Source organism: Charadrius vociferus, unplaced genomic scaffold (genome assembly GCF_000708025.1).
Source record: "Charadrius vociferus isolate BGI_N301 unplaced genomic scaffold, ASM70802v2 scaffold43, whole genome shotgun sequence".
Classification (NCBI taxonomy): Eukaryota; Metazoa; Chordata; class Aves; order Charadriiformes; family Charadriidae; genus Charadrius; species Charadrius vociferus.
The window spans coordinates 2,754,495-2,772,233 of NW_009648043.1; the positions used below are offsets into that span (position 1 = coordinate 2,754,495).

The following is a 17,739-nucleotide window of genomic DNA, read 5'->3' on the forward strand; positions in this document are numbered from 1 at the left end:
CCCTCAGACTATGTGTTATGGTGTGCGCTTTTTTTTTTGTTCCTTAAATAGAGCCTCTGTGTGCTCAGTGATCAGATCTGCTTCCTCAGGGGTGCTCCGTGTTAACTCTTCTAAGCTTATTAATATATACTGGAAGTGGGGCACTGTGATAACTATTCCCTTTGAAGCCCTGGTGCTTTTGCTCAGTTGAGTTGTCAGCTTTCAAACTGGGAAGGGTGAAAATCCAGTTGCACTGCCTACAGGCAAGTGACCTCTCTTCTTTCCCTTTCCCTCACTGTAGAGGCATTGTTAGGTGTCCAGTTTTACAGGTTTAGGGAGATAGTTTTGCTTTTGGAGGGAAGAGCTGAGGGAGGAGAATGGGTTTAGGTGAATAATGTGTATAATACCCAGTTGTTTTTGTTCATCGGTTTGTCTGTATTGAGCTTTAAAAGCATAACAGATACTGAGAAAACTTACCTTTCTTTCAGTAAAGATGATGTGGAGAAATGCAAACAGAAGGATTTACTGGAGCAGATGATGGCAGAAATGATTGGAGAATTCCCTGATCTTCATCGAACGATTGTCTCAGAACGAGATATTTACTTGACCTACATGCTGAAGCAAGCAGCAAAGCAGATAGAACTACCTCGAGCCTCAGAAAGTAATTGTTTTAAAGCATATATTGTAACCAGCAACGTGCTCTTTGTGTATTAGTTCAAAGTTCAGTTCTTCTCAGGAAATCTGGGATGTTCTGTTTGTGTGTGCCACATCTTACTTAAGATTACAGTGCTTAAAAAATCAAAAAGGGATATTACACTTCTGTTGCAACCACGTCAGGCAATAGACTCCAAAATATGATTCCTTTCTCATTGTGCTATTTTAAACTGGAAAATACTAATTAGCCTGACAATTTTTGAAAAAGACAGGCATCTGATATTACAGCACAGCATGGCACAGTCTAGGCTTATGTCATCTGTCTCACTTCCACCCTGTTATCTCACCAAACTAATTGTCACCACTAGCTTCTCAGGAACACATTTCTTGCTAAACTAATTACCTCTAATTTCAGTGTTCATCATACTTTGCTTACTATAAGTTGGGCTGCTAGGAGTCCTGATGATGTGGTGGTGATGATGAAACATGTGACTTGCATGTTTCAGCAAGGTATAGGCATAAGAATAACTGCATTTCTCTAGCCTTTGGAAGCATTTTGCTGCTGTGTGTGATCTGCATGCCCTTCCTATATATAAGCATACTGAGGTATGGGTTACCTCTTATTTGCTATCTTAAGAAGATATTGTTTGTTAATCAGTTCAGTGCAGACCTCTGGCACTGTCTTGTGATTGAAAAAAATGCAAAGTAATTGCACTTGTGTTCTTACATCTCCACTGCCTAATATTACCTTAATGCTGCCTTCATAAACTTTGTCCAAACACACAGTATTTCCTGTTGGCTCAGTTGATATGGCTGAAAAAGAGGCACGGATGCATTCAGTTACTTGGTCCAAAGAGCAGGCTGAAAATTTAGTTTTATTGTTGGTCCTGGCTGGGTCATGAGCCACAAGAGAAATTGCTTAGTAATTCCCCTGCTCTTCCTGCCTACTTTAAGTCTACCTTCTTAAAAGCTCAGTCTCTGGATCATTGGTTTAGTGAATGTCTGTGAAACTGGAAGGTGTTTATATGCATTATGAAGGGCTTAAAATAGAAGAAAAGATGCTCATGAGAGGCAAAAAGAAAAAAAAAAAAAAACGCAAATTATGTACTTAAGATTCATAGTAAAATACAAAACCCCACAATTCAAATGAGCAGAAATTAGGGCATGATCACCGTTGTCCAAATCATTTGCTATTGTAGGGACATACTAAAGGGGAATTCCTTGATGCTATTTGCAGGACTCAAATATATTTTTGGTCTGATAATATTACTAAACTACATCTGATTTGTTCCTAGCCTTTGTCTGACTGTTTTCCTGGGTGAATTCTTCCAAAGAGTTTGCAGATGAAACTTCCACATTTAGTTTTTCCGTCTATCTTTACTCCATGCAGAATATTCTGGGAGAGATAAAAGTTTCTTTCAGCATGTAAGTTTTAGACAGGGCTTTGAATCCAGCCCAGAAGCAGACAGGACCATACAGGTGGAGGCTGGAGCAGATGTGTGTTGAGGTGCTGTGCTCTGCCTCTGTTGTAGTTGCAGCTCTAATTTAGAGCAACCCTAGGACACTCTGAGAAAAGGCAAGTCCAAAGAAAAAACTTTGAAAATGTATATAATAGTTCTAATGTTTTTAACACAGGTTTTTTTCATGGGGGCAGAGTAGGCTGCTTTTAAATTTATTTTTTTTATTCATTCCTGGAAAAAATCAGAGGTGGATATCTAAAGCAGGACAGTAGGACTTGCTCACATTTTTTATTTGTGTATTATATTCACATATAATTTTCCCCATAGGAAAGCATCCTGATTACTATTACTTAAAAAGCTTTCTGTGAATTATTTTTATTGTGGTGCAGTGCCATTTTTTTTTCCACTGGGGAAGAGGCAGTCCCAAAACTTCCAGGAACATTTTAACTTCCCCTGGGTATTGTGGAATATGGATGGTAGGTGGGAAGTGAGGGTGAGAGCTGGTATGTGTTGAAGTGGTCTAATGGTGGCTGTCTGGCTAGCCGCTGCACATGAACAGTACATTTTTGCTGTTATTTGCTGAGGCCCAGTCTGTAACAGTAAACTTATCAAGGGGCAGGTGTGGTCTCTAGCACTGGTCTCCGATTTTTCATTTTGCTTGTTAGCCCAGGGTTTGTCACAAATTGAATGTGTACCAGCTGCCACTGTCCAAAGCGGAAAAAGAGCAGAAAGCTCTTCTGTTCAGGAGGCAGCAAAGACCAGGGCTGTTCCTGATGTGCAGTATGGAAACATGACCCACACAGGGAAGGAAATAAATTAATTTAACTTGCATCTGCTGAGCCTCTCACCCTAAGGCTGGAGTATGAGCTCTGACCAGGTCTGTTTACTGAAAGAAACATTTCCTGAAAATCCAGAAACTGTGCTGATTATTTTTTTTCCCAGAATTTTAGCATAAGAGGCAGTAGGTGAGATGAGTATTAACTTCTAGTATGTAACAGAATTTTAATATTTGGTAATAAAAGTCCCTAACCCTTGGAAAATTCTGTTTTGTAATTTCACACATTAACTATATTTATAGCTTGAAATTAGTTATTTTACTGATGTGTTCCTTTTTCCATCTTTCTTTCTCAGCTGAACCTAGGAAATATATCCCAGCTGTTGTAGTTGGTGTTGTTGGGATGGGTCACGTACCTGGAATTGAAAAGAACTGGAACTCTGACTTAAACATTCAGGAAATAATGAGGTAACGGTCATCCTTTCCTACGTATTGATGTAATAGCTTCTCTTGCTCAAAGTCAGAAGTAATTGGTTCGTTTGGGGGTTTTTTTGGTTGTTTGTCACAGCTTGAAGAAACATCACAACTGTCATCCCTGCCCCATCAGTTTACTGACTTGCTGTACAGTGCTTGGAGATCTTACAGCAGAGGAAAAGAAAATATCAAAGGAAAAAAAAGTAAATAGTTGGATGTCAAGGGAAATAGAAATGAGAAGATGCCTTTCTCTAGAAAGAAAACCTATTGATTCACATTTAAGGCTTTTAGAATGAGAATTCAAATGAGGTCTGTAGAAGATGGTGAAAACAAAAACAGACTTCTAGTCTAGCTTAGGTAAATACAAACTTCTGCATTCAAACCCCTTGTTGTGTCAGGGCACTGCTGGCTCTGGCAAGTTTGCTATCACAGTTGCTCATAACCTATTATTTTTAACTCTATATAAAAGTAATAGTATGTTTTAATGTGTATACCTAAATATGGTCTGATTTAAGCCATGTATCTGGAGAACTCTTGCTCCAAAGTACCTATTAAAATAGATGTGTGTGCTTTGTAAAAGAAGGAATTGAAGAACCAAAATGTTCATACATACTGTATGTATGCTGTAAAGCCACAAAGGTCAGGACTTCAGAAATGTAGGAGGGATTATAGTATGACCTGGTGATACAGGTATGTGGTGGCTTAGGATAATGGAGCCTTTCAAATATTGGTACAGTGTCTTATCGCATCTGTTTACTGTGTTTATTTAAGCACCTCACCGGCTGTTCCTGTCTCATGAGAGGCTGTGAAAAACAGAGAAGACTGCGCCATAGCTAAATGGTGTATTTAGGCATCTAAAGTATGATTTAGGCTTTTGGTGTCTGGATCAAAGAATGCAATGTACAGAAGCCCTGCCTAGCCATTTATAAGTCTGTCTCAAGACTAAGCCTTTCCTGGAGTCACAAACTAGACATCCGTATTCCTCTACACCCTTGCAAATAACCTGTAAAATGAGGTTGCCCAAATCCCTGTAATTGTAGCGTTAATGTTGGTTGTGTTGTTGACATTACAGAACTGAATAGCCCAAAGCCTGACCACATGCCTTCAAGTTTACACAGAGGGTCTTTTTCGTCAAAGTTTAGGCTCTTGAACTTGATTGTCTACAGGGTTGAGCGCACCCTCGGCAAGTTTGCTGATGATACCAAGCTGTTTGGTGAGGTAGACACGCTGTAGGGAAGGGATGACATCCAGAGGGACCTGGACAGGCTGGAGAGGTGGGTCCAAGCCAACCTCATGAAGTTCAGCAAGGCCAAGTGCAAGGTCCTACATCTGGGTCGGGGCAATCCCAAGCACAAATACAGGCTCGGCGGGTTATGGCTGGAGAGCAGCCCTGAGGAGAAGGACCTGGGTGTGCTGATTGACCAGAAGCTCAACATGAGCCAGCAATGTGCGGTCGCAGCCCAGAAGGCCAACTGTATCCTGGGCTGCATCAAAAGAAGTGTGGCCAGCAGGTCAAGGGAGGCGATTCTGCCCCTCTACTCCACTCTCGTGAGACCCTAACTGGAGTACTGCATTCAGCTCTGGAGTCCCCAGCATAAGAAGGACATGTACCTGCTGGAGCGTGTCCAGAGGAGAGACATGAGGATGATCCGAGTGCTGGAACCCCTCTCCTATGAGGAGAAGCTGAGAGAGTTGGGGCTGTTCAGCCTGGAGAAGAGAAGGCTCCGGGGAGACCTTGTTGTGGCCTTCCAGTACCTAAAGGGGGCCTACAGGAGAGCTGGGAGGGACTTTTTATTAGGGCATGTAGTGATAGGACAAGGGGGAATGACTTTAAACCGGAAGAGGGCAGGTCTAGAATAAACATTAGGAAGAGATTTTTCACTTTAAAGGTGGTAAGGAACTAGAACAGGTTGCCCAGTAAAGGTGTGGATGCCCCATCCCTGGAGGTGTTCAAGGCCAGGCTGGATGTGGCCTTGGGCAGCCTGGTCTAGTGGGAGGTGTCCCTGCCCATGGGACTCGATTTTCAAGGTCCCTTCCAACGTAAACCATTCTATGATTCTATGATTGTTTTTACTGTGCCAGTGCCATAATGAAGTGGAAGGGTTACCAGTATCTTTCATGAGACATTAATATTCCATTAACTTGAATTTCTAAAATAATATGAAGCAAATGACATTCATAAGTTTACTATATTTGAGACTCGCTTCTTAAATTTTTTTTTACCATGCATGCTGTTGTACTGCAGTAGCAGAGCAGAGTTACGTGGGGTTTTTGTGTGTTAGTCTTTGTCACCTCTCTAAGGTGAAAAGTTCTTAAGACTTTTACAGGTATTTAGTTAGGTTTTACAAGTTGCAAAGCAATCTTGGAAATCATCTGGATAGAAACATATACATTTCTCAGACTTCCAGTTTTTAAGTTCACGTATAGAACCTGACTCTGAGCAGACTTTACTGTTTGCTTCAGATTGTTATGAATTGGGTTTTTTGAATAGAGAAGCATGTAAGAAGATGTAAAGGGATGCCTTTACCCCATCCTTTGTTGAATGTGTATGCTTTTTTAAAACTCTTCCTGTATATTCTCTTAATATGCAAAATCTTACCAGTAATAACTTTGCCCTAGTTTGAGCACATAGATCTAAACTCAGTTGAGTTGTATCCTAATCTCAGCACATCTCACCTGGTTTGAGCGTGCCCATCATGTTTCTGCACTACTGTAACTGATTGCTTCTGAATGCATTAGAAATATTTTCTAGATATAAATAAATGAGAACTTGTGGCTTCTTTGAAACAACATGCCTCTCTGCCGTCTGTGGGAGGATTATCTGAGTTGCAGCGTGGGCCTGCTGTGGGTGCAGGGCCAGCTGAGCTACTTCAGAGCCCGATAGTGAAGGTGCAGGGCTGTGTGTGCGTGTGGCTGTGCTCTCAAAGCCAGCTTTATTTTGAAGGTAATATTAACTGTTTGCTTCGTACACTTAATAATACTGCTTGAAGGTAGGAGTAGACTTCTGGTGCGCCTGTTGTCCTCTGCCCTCCTGGTTCCAGGTGGCCAGTGCAGAGACTTCCAAGTGGCCCTGTGAAAATCTCAAAGCCAGCAATACCTGCCAGAGTGGAGACAGCTTCATGCGAAGCCTCTCCGATTTGTCTGCGCTGTCCTTTTTGGAGCTCTGGAGGCCAAGAGTACTGCAGGGGCGCAGGCTTTGCATGCTCATGCTGGGAGCTGCAGCCGGGTTGGGAAGTCTGCCTGGCACCCAGGGGTACGCCTTGCTGAAATACCCCCCCCAGTCTGTGCAGGGGCCAGCCTGGCTCCAGACGTACCCCTTCTGGCCACACAAACCTGGCCAGGTCCTGACACACGTTATCCAGAATATCCAAGCTCTGTTCTCCTCCATTGCCCTGAACGACAGTGAGTTGACTGTACAGGTGTTGGACTTAGGCTCCGTCCTGTGTGTCTTCTGACGTTTGTCTCTGTGCAGAGATATGCATGGTAATATTATAAACAGTTCAACAAACAATATATTAACTTCTAGTATTCTTCAATAAGTGTTGATGTTGTCTGTTGTTTTAATGGGGTGATGGCCGAGTCAAGGTCCGTAGCCATTAAGAGTGGCATCACACGTAAGTGGAAAAAGCTATATTATAATTTGTTGCTGTTGTTGTTACTGTTTAATTTGGATGTAGCCCTTGAACACGAAAGAATACATTGTTCGTTCAGGACACATCTGTTACCTGAAAGTCTCCTGCACTCTAAGGGGAATGGGAGAAAAGATCTTTCTTTTGATTGGAAAATGCCTGTTTTTTCCAGCTATGCAGGTGTTAACATTGTTTCGTATCTTTTTGCTTCAGTGTGCCTCCTCCGTCAGCTTCAAGTAAGATTTTCAAATTTGTCATAAAAGCAACAGTATTTGGACTGATGGGATATGGCTGCTACCGAATAGGTCAAAGGACAGTTCAGTTTATTCTCTCGATGCCAGCAGCACAGAGCTATCTTCAGAAGCTGACAGAAATAAGGTCTCAGCATTGAACATCGAGTGGAGGCACTACGTGAAGAAGGTGGCTGAAAAAGGGTGATAGAGGCAACAAATGTGAACTGGACTGAAAGAAGAGGCAGATGAGGATCCTAGTGAGGGGTGATTGATGCTGAACAACGCTGAATCACTGTATAATAAAAGATTTTATACTAAAGTTACACCAGCTATGATCTAATGAATAGGTTTGGTACCTGGTAAGTGTGTTGCATGAAACCACGTGATTCCAGATTGAGGTAAAAGAAATATGTACGCAAATATATATATATTATATATATGCATACTGTATATATAATATATATTACTGATGATGTAGTACAGACAGCTTAAAGAGTGTATGTTCATGACTTCTTTTCCAGAGGAACAGAACAACACGAAGTAACTTAAATCGGCTGCATCTGCTTCGAAGTTCAGGGACACTTGTCTTGAGTGATTCTTAGCTTTTTTTCCTTAGGTATAATAATACCTAGTGGTTGTTTCTGGTGCCAGACACTTTTACACATAATTTAGAAGAACATCTTCTCAATGTGTGTTTTATACTTAAAACATTTAGGCTTTTTTAAACTTAAGAGCTTTCCAAAAATTTCAGAATTGTACAGGCTGTCATACGTACACTGCTCAATTTTTTTACAAGCCTTACTGAAGAACAGGAACGTTGCCTTTAGATTGCATCCCTTGTTACCACCACCAGTTGAATTGTCTTTCTCCTGCATAGAGAAGGTATAGCTGCACCATCAGAATGCAATGTGGTTTGTGTCAGATGTTTACAGGACACTGTGTTCCTTTAGATTAGCTTATTTAAACTGTATTATTTAGCCAAATCCTGCTGGATTCAGTATTGTAAATTTAAGAGACTAGAACTACTGTACAATTTACTTTTGTTTTTCAGACCTTTCATTATTGGGACAAGAAGTCTGGAATTGATAGTACCTGCCCCTCATTTTTGATACATGAAAATATTTTATTTATCACTGTAACTTCTCAGTGGATTAATATGTTAATCTATTTAATAGAAAAGCAGTGTTCAAATTAGTTTGTCAAACTAGCTGTAGCATTTTATTTGGATTACCTGCTATTTCCACACAGAATTGTGGGTACTTCAGACTGCTGTGATTTTCTTTGTTAATTATCCAGGACAGCCATCCATCATTTGATCTCTTTTATTTTATTTTTTTTTTAATCCTAGGTTCATATTTCATAGGATATTTTTTTTGTACCCTTTATACAGGATTTTCAGTGATTGTAAAGTGCCCTCTGCAATCAGCTAGTCCCAGTTCAACAATATAAATAACTGTAATTGTCATATCAAAGTTTTAACCTGATACATTTGAATAGAAGAGTCCCATTTGCTCCTTAGGCTCATATAAGGTTGCTCATCGCTTAAAATGCAGTTTTTATCTGTATTAATTTCTTTTGGGAATGAAAGATAGGAACCAGTGCGTGAGGCAGGAGGAGAAGGTGGTGATGTGTTGTGTTTCTTTGTTGTTTTCAGTTGGTTCAATAAAATCAACAAACTGCTTTTAGTAGGGTATATTTCCAAAGCCTTGTGTTGGAAATTGTCCCATACAGTCCATTGTTTTCTGAAAGTATGTACATGTATCTTCTGTGCAGTGTTGTCTTTTTCAAGCTTTTTTAAATGAAATTAAGGGTCTAATGCTCCTCTCTGTGATGGCATTGACTTTGCTGGGAGCTGGTCTGTCCATGCAACCTGATGCTTTTTCTGCCTTGCACTTTGAAAATTTTATGAGTCCCAGTGCAGCAAATCATTTAAGTGCATGTTTATCTTTAAACCTATTAAATCTAACCTAATCCTGCAGAACTCTTAAAACGATGCTAGGTGCTTTTCTGGATCTGGGCCTTACAGTTGTGCAGGGAATAAACCTTAGCAAATGAGAATGGCAGCAATTCACGCTTCTTGGACACAAAGTGCAAATGATAATACAGAATAGAGTGGAGGCAGGTCCTTTTATTTTCCATCTATTAGTGCTTAAGAAACCACTAGCCATCTCTAGCAAGAGGAAAAGCAGCGTTTGTAAACAATTTATAGAAGACTAAAGTGACTGCCTGAATTTTGATTCCTGATTATTTTTTTTTTAAAGGTTTAATGCATTGTTTACATTTAAGCAGTCCTATTTGAATATTACATTTTATGTACATTTTTAAAAGATGAAAGCAAAAGCTTAAGCTCATTCTTCTCCTGGCTTTACAGACATACCAAAATATTGTTTTGTTGGTTGTCTTTTTGAGAATTTTTAGCTGGTAGAATTCAATATATCGATGTTTTGCTTTAAGTTATCTACGGATTTTTAAGGTATCTGCAGATATTTTAAAAGTTCTGTAGATCTTTGATATCTGTGCTCAGGTAATTTTACACAAAGGAAAACAAATATAAGGTAAATTTTAGATATGAGCCTTAAACTTGGGTGGGACTAATGCTAAATGATTGTCATGGAGCATTCTTGCAGACTTAAATGTCTTACGTGTTTTAGCCAGAAGTGTAAGTTGTCTATTCATTACTCACTTATTCTCTCCCGTTAATACCTTGAGCCTGTAGTTTCACTCTTTTTTTTTTTTTTTTTTTTTTTTTCTTTTTTCCACAAAGCATATCAGCAGATTCTTCAAGGAACCTGTTTGTGGACGTAGAATTTGCAATTTATCTTCCCACTATTGCAAACTGGCAGACCATATACATGCACTGGTTACTCAGTGGTCCTGGAAAGCCTGATGAATTTGCAGAACTAACAGTCCTATGAATCCGTACACAAATGCTCAATGTTGTATATTCAATGTGTTTTACTATTTATGTAACATAATCAGTGTTTTGGGTCCATTCTTTTCTGTTCTAGTCAGTCCTTTCAGTGTTAACAGCATCCTGTAAAATTTAAATATATGTTGAATTGTCCCAGCCCCGCCTCAACCTTATGAAGCCATATTGTATTTTTTTGGTGACATGTACATCTGTTTTATGCATTTGTACATGCGATGTAAATCTGAAGTATTTTTAACAATGTGTGCCTTTACTCTAAAGTGATTTAAAGTAAACAGCAGTATGTTCTATGATATAAAAAATAAAATATTTTAACCACCATTTCTGTTTAAGGCATTTATTTTCCTTATTAATGAGTGTTTCTGTTGAGAGCAAACACTGGTTAGCTAGGTCTAGGACATGGTAATTTCACCATCTAACACATTTTTCTGAACAAGAATGTCAGTTGGAGTAAATACCTCCCACTGAGGGGCATCAGAGCGTAATGCTGAAGCAGGGAAACTAGTTTCTCTACCCACCATATGTAATCGGTTAAGAGGAAAGGATGAGTTTCCCTGCCCTGCGTAACAAGCAGGGAGACTGACTTCTCAACATGAGTACCTAAATTCAGAGTCCAGAGTTGGGCATGGTGAGTGGACATTTTTTTGTTGTTGTTGCTTTTCTTTTAATATCTCTCCAGTGCTCAGTCGTGCAAGGAGCTGATGGCCTTAGTCCCAGTCCCCAAAGCGCTCAAACACTGGTCTAATGTCAGGGACAGTCACTTGTACTTACAGTGCTGTCCTCTGCATGGGAATTAAAGACCCTTTAAGGGGAAAAAGGTGTTGAATTAGTCACAAAAAGAGTTTAGTCTTTCAAATGGAGCCAGGTAAATCAATATGACCATTACTTTTTTTTTTTTAAAAAAAAAAAAAAGCTATGAATAAAAAGACCTTGTATTCATACTGAAAGTAAGTATATATGATAAGCTGTATTCCACACAGATAATGTACCAGCTGAATAGTCTGCTCATTGTACGCTTTGTCCGTCAGTAGTCCATACTTCTGATGGTATGTGTGTGGAGCAAAGTGCAGTCCTGTTTTCCTTGGTCAGGCAAAGTTCCCTTCGGTGGCACTTGGAGCCGTGTCTGCAAAGAAGTGCTGGGTAAGCTATTTAGGTGGGGGGGAAAAAAGTTTTAAATGCTGTAGTCAAATAGTGTCCATGGGACTGGCAGATGTCCTGCTGCACAGCATATCGGCTCCCGAGCACTGCTCAGTCAGGCAGCCCCAGTTTGCACATGCAGCAGCTGCCCGCTTTCGGAGTGTCTTGTTCACCGTCATGTTTATGATATGTCTTTTCTATACCAAATTAAAAAAAATTGGTTTTTCAGGTGGATTGATAGTGCGCAGATTTCCACTGGAAGCTGTTTTTCTGTGTATTGTAAAACATCTAAAAGGTAGCAAGAAATACCAAATTATCTCAAAGTGCCAGGCAGTAGTGGGAACTACGCATGGAAAAGAAACAACACACTGTCACTGTAACTCTAAGATACTCATGTACCTACTTTCCTGTTCCTTTCTAAAACTTGAAATAAACTTTTAATTTTAGACTTGAGTGTTTTGGGAGTGATTTTATTGCAAGATTTGGGGTTTTTTAAGTATTTGCAGGAGAAGAGTCGCTTTTCTGGCTCTGACTGATTGACAGACCAGTGTGGTGCTGAGCCCTTTCAGGTGGCTGTGAAGATGTGTGGGAAGACATCAACCACAGGACACAAGTAGCTCCAAAGATGCAAAGCTGACATCGGTCTGACTGTTCAGGTGAAAAAATATAACTGCTGTGCATATCCCCACAGCAGCAGGGCTTTTGTGTCCATTTGTATGTGAAGAGGGACGGGGAATAGCTGAAGCAGCAAAAAATTCAGCAGGTCCTAGTTGGAGATGCTGGTGGGGGGGTTGTCTAATTATCCCCTTAATTATCCCCTCCCCTGTTGCTTGCCATCCACCTGCTGCAATCTGGCCAACTGGGAGCAAATGAAGCTTTCTATACTCCGGGGAGGTGACAGGAGTGAAGATGCACCATACTTGGTGCTGATGCAACAAGACTGATGCATGAGGGAAAGTGAAAAGAATCAGATTTAAAAAAAAAAAAAAAAAAAAACAAAACCACAAATCCACACCTCTGTTATATACTTGTTTCAGTAGGTTGTGTCCCCTCCCAGCTCTTTCACTGGTAAAATGTCCCTGCTTTTAGCAACAGAGATGATTCACAAACTGGGTAAAGTAATTCAGAGCGACGTTTTGATTAGAGCACAGTGGTTAATGCATCGTATCTCTGCAGCGCCTGAACCGCACACCTGCCATCTCCGGGGCCAGTGGGAGTATTTGTACAGTCGCCGGCGCTGTGCGTGGCTGAGGCTGGTGGGACAGCGCGGTGCTCTGCCTTCACGTGAGTGCAGCAGGTTCCCAGGTGTGCACCACCTGCCAGCGAGCATCTTCCCTCCACCTCCCTGCATCTCCTGCCCTGCTCCGATCCCTGCGCTGTCTCTCGCCCCGTGATTATAGCCCCAGGTCTTTGGAGCTGAGACCCAGTGCTGCGGCTTTATTTTGCATTCTGATTTAGCCGGAAAATACAAGTAATAGTAATAATTTAGTGCCATCTACCGACTGCAGATGGTTTACCCGGTATGTCTGGTTTTAAGTGGAGGTGTCTACCGGACCCTGAGGCTATTCTTCAGAGAAGGTAAGTGTGCATACCTCAGAGAGGTTTAGTTTTGACTCACCAATGTGGTACCCGCTGTTAACTGAAACGACACAAACCAGGAGTGAATACTTACTGACTTGTAGTATACACCCATTTCTCTCTCTTCCGTGTTGATGCTCAAGAGGCAGATTCATGATTAATTGGCAATGTATTAACCTTCACTTAAAAAAGTGTCTGCCAAAAAGCATGATTATGTTGCTTCTAGGGTACTTAATAGAAAATACAGAATTACATCGCTGGAGAAGAATGTCCTTATTACACCTTAATTTTACTCTTTTGTAAGAATCATAGTTTTAAAGCAATTAAAATTAGTGTGGATTGCTTCATTTGTGATGTTTCAAGGACAAACTTAGTTTGTCCATCATGTAAGACCCAACCTCAGCACCCCTTTACTCTCGTATTTTTGTTTGTTGCCTTGAGAGACTGCTGCTCTTCTAAGGCAGCTAGAGACTCTCTGGGCTTCACACCCAAAACCACATCTACTGTGACCACCCTGGCAGGCTCTTGGTGCCACTCTAACATGAGGCACAGTGGGAAGACTCGGGGAACCCACAGTAGCCTTGATGGGTCATCACAGTTACCAGCAATTTCTGCCTGGCCACTGCACACACAGATTTCTACCTCTCTGACTCTGCACAGACAGGCCAGTAATGGCATTTGTGGCATGTGGTGGTCAGACCTTGCCCTACGCATGCTCTCTGGGATGCCCAGGCCTGTTAGAGGAAGGCTGGTGGCAGGCAGCACTCACCACAGCACAGACCACAGTTCTGTGACTGCGCCGAGGTGTGGCTCCCCTCTTCAGACCAGTTATCCAAGACACAACTGAGGCACACTCTTTATTGACTGGTGAACACACTCTGAGGAAACTAGCAAAACAGAAAAATAACCTAAGTACCATACCACTGACCACATTACATATTTACACAAACCGTAAGGCACAGCTATGAAGTTACAAGCTCTCAATTTCAGATCTAATGAATCTGACACACAGCCAACCCTCAGTGACAGTTTTTTAAGTCCCAAGGTGCAGGTTCGTCCCCTGATGCCACAATGGACAGCCAGAGACCCGATGGAGCAAGTCCAGCAGGTTATCCCAGGTGATGCCCTCCAGCCTCCCAGGACTTGAGTTTGCAGGTCAGTGTTGCTACCGGCTGTAGGCATCCACACTCCTACCATCAGCAGGAGCCCTCCGGTCTTTTTCAGTGGACTTCATACCTCATCCTTCGTTCTTTGGTATGAGGGCCCGCCTTTTCGCCACCTCCTCTCCTCCACCCAAATAAATAACCTGCCCCCAATTTCTTCCTCCCCGTTGGTCCTGGTTTTGCTACAGCCATACCTAACTGCAGTATTTCTGATGCCGTTACTCCGGCAGTCACAGCCTTACATGGTGTTACCAGCAGGGATACCCACTGCAGGCAGCCTGGCTCCCACAACTCCCCCAGGGTTGTCCCATTGGGTTTAGTTTACCTCCTGCAATTATTAGACACAACTATTCCACATTAGCCTTGATCCCCGTGCAAGCTGACCAAGTGCTGGCAGGACCTTATCTGGCAGTTTACATACCGGAGAGCAGCAGCAGAGGCACTCGTTTGTCACCCTTCTGCCAGCACTGCTGGGGCCTCAGCTCTGTGGGGCTATGTGCTCCAGCAAGACCTCTTGCTCACAAGCCACCCCGTGGTTTGCCTGACCTCCTCCGAGGACATTCAGACCACTCTGGGTGCTCATAAGCTCAATCCCTTCCAGCTGAAAGCCACCACAGCTGTTAGGCTCACAATGCACACAAGATGTTCAACTGGGCATATGAGCCCACCCTTTCCTTTTGAAACAAGCAAAGCATATATAGAAGAATAAACAGCATGACTTCTATCATAACTAATAACAAGTACAGGATTAAGTGCTGCATAGCAGTAGGTTTTGGAAACCAACCCATGGATATGTCATACCAAGGATGTTCAGTTCACAATTTCAGTTTCTGGCAGTTCCTTGCTTGTCAAGGTGGTCCTCAGGCTTGCAACATGTTGTCTGCTCTCTGGTTTTTCAGCTTCCTTCTGTATGCTGTCACATTGTCTGAACACCTCATTCCCAGCGAGGCCTCTCAGCTCCCAGAGAGATGTCATTAGTCCCTTGGTCTGGAGCAAAACCCTGCTTTTGAGAACAGGAAATGAATGTGTACTGCTAACAGATGTAATGCCGCATCTTCGGTCTTCTCCTGAAGCCACAGAGACCGTGTTATCCTCCCGCTCTCCCATTACAGGTGAGGTGGTGCATACACAGCCTGCGCTGTTCCAAAACACCACTGGCGTTCCCACACAGACTTGCTCCACTGACATCTGACAATATCCTCCTGTGGTCCACAACTGACTGTACAGAATTAGTATATGTTTCATTTAGTTGTCTGGTTGCAACAGCAGCTGGTGACACTTCCCTTGTAATATGGAATCTCTTTGCTGTACTACCCATGAGAAGAGAGCTAATCCAACTGAAAAAGCTGTTTTACTAGCTAACAATTGAGCTGGAGTACAACAGATTATTGAATTTAATCCCTTATAGTTTGTTGGTTTGGTTTTTTAACTTGGCAGTTGCTTTTACCATGTGCCACATTTGGTTATCCCAGGTAGTTACCACTGATGTTGCATCAAACAACAGTCTGAAGTTTGTTACAAATTTACCTTGTACATGATTCATAATTGCTGCCATTTGCACAGAATGAAATCACAGAATGGTTGAGGTTGGAAGGCACCTCTTGAGATCATATGGTCCAACCCCCTGCTCAAGCAGGGTCACCTAGAGCTGGTTGCTCAGGACTGTCTCCAGACAGCTTTTGAGCGTCTCCAAGGATGGAGACTTTGCAATCCTGAGAGGCACAACCCATGTACATGAGAGTCATGCTCTGGATGTATTCTGGAGTAGTTCATGCTTCACGTATCAATTCCCCATCTCTTTCCCCCATCTTACAGCACTAATATGGATACTGTCCTACAGGCTTGGTGGATACTTGTGGATGGTGTGATTTTAGTTTTGGACATGCTCAGCGGCCAAAACTAAATCTGTACAATATGAACAATTAAGAGCACATCACGCAGTACAGCCACATCCCCTTATTATTACACTGGTTGCAAAGGTACCATTTGTATCCCTTGCAACTTCTGTGGCTGACCTATATTGGGATCCAAGCTGAATATCTAATTTATTAGTTCCATCTTTTTGTCCAGTCCATGCTCTCTTATAGGTGAGATCAGTTAATACAAACCCTCCTTCAACCTCTTAAAGGGGCCCACGTAATCAGTTTGCCATGGCTTTTGTGGCACCCGCTCCCAGGGGTCAAAGGCACAATAACACAATGTGGATTTACAATTCACAGAATGGTTTGGGGTGGCCAGGACATTTAAAGATTGTCTAGTCCAACCCCCACGGTTGCAAGGGGTCTCCACCATCCACATACGCCACACTCCCGGACTTTGACTGAAATTGTGAAAACGGGGATTTAAAATCCCAATCTATTCAGACTTCATTGCACTCCCTGAGCTGTCTCGTGACTCGCCTGTGCTTCGGTACCATATGGGCGCTGGGATGGGAAGAAGGGGTTTCTGCCTGGAACCACCTCATACTCTTCATTTACTACCCCTGTTTCTGTTTTACTTTTAGACTCGCACTTCACTGACTTGGGGACTCCTTCAACCACTTCACCTTCTGAGGCAGCAGCACAATACAGTTTTCCCCTGGACAGATCTACCTTGAACTGAGACAGGAAATTCATTCCTAAAATGTTTGCCCCCCTTTTACCAGGATTATCCACCCATCCAAATTCCCTACCCACAACTGGCCTTCTACCTCTTTTCCGCTCATTTTTCCCCTTCTCGCTCCCAATATCTGAATGGATTTTGCTGGGAGTGGAGGATCCTGATAATCTAATAATGTTGCCTCTGATCCTGTAAAAATTAAGACAGGAACTTCCCACCCCCCTTCAACAGACATCGTACCTCCATGCAGCCCCTTCTCCCTGCACACCAGGTCAGTGTGGTGGAGGTTAATCCCACTGACACCAAGCATCTGGACTCCTAATCTTTAAGGTCCCCTAAGGGTGGGTATACCTTTCTCTTTGGGATAGGGGGAGGAGCTGATTGATTCATCTGCTTCAGTTTTTCCCAAATCTCCTCTTGCTTCATCCCCTTTTCCTGAAGGATTGTCTTCATCTTGGCAAGTAAAACTCCTGTGGGCTGACTATCTAGCTCTCCTTCATTCACTCCCTGGTTTATTAAATATCTCCAAATCGTCCCTCTAGGAATATATTTCCTCCCCTTGGCCCCCATCCCGAGCTTCTTTGCGATCCCTTTCCCCTCAGCTCCCACCAGGTTCCCCATGTTCTCCAAGGTAGCTATGCATTCACCAAGGGGGCGGCCAATTAAAGTAGACCCCAGGCTGATGAAAAACCCCTTGTGCAGCTTGGGAGCACGGCAGGCCAGCACCCCCACGTCCCCCTGCTCCACGTTCACCCCAAAGATGTCAAAGTCGGGGGTCACCGGTTTCTCCCTTTGCTTTAATGCCCGAAGCAAGACATTCCCACACACGTAGGCTGATGCTTCCTGGACATCTCTCCAGGGCGCCCCCTCCATGTTGTCTTTGAGAGGCTCGTACTCTCCCAAATTTCTGATCACCAGCCTTAAGATCTCCCCCCCCAGCGTCTCACCGTCAGGCAGGGCTCTGATGATCGCCCCTACCTTGGGCCACGGCAGCCCGATGGCGGTCACCACCCGCTTGGCCTCCTCATGCGTGAAGGGAGTGCACTGCTCCAAGGACCAAATTCGGTTTACCCACACGGGCCACCCCTCCTTCTGCTTCCTCCAAGCCTTCTCCTTCCTGGATGTATCCC

General features: G+C 42.8%; 1 protein-coding gene across 1 annotated transcript in view; it reads left to right on the forward strand.

Annotated features, from left to right (window-relative positions):
* TRABD (TraB domain containing) overlaps positions 1-7,704 on the forward strand; it is a 22,373-nt gene extending 14,669 nt beyond the window's left edge. The window contains exons 7-9 of the mRNA XM_009883650.1: positions 468-640; positions 3,225-3,336; positions 7,185-7,704. Of these exons, the coding sequence (XP_009881952.1) occupies positions 468-640; positions 3,225-3,336; positions 7,185-7,362 (463 nt within the window). The 3' untranslated portion in view covers positions 7,363-7,704. The remainder of the gene's footprint in view (positions 1-467; positions 641-3,224; positions 3,337-7,184) is intronic.
* The last annotated feature ends 10,035 nt before the right edge of the window (positions 7,705-17,739 follow it).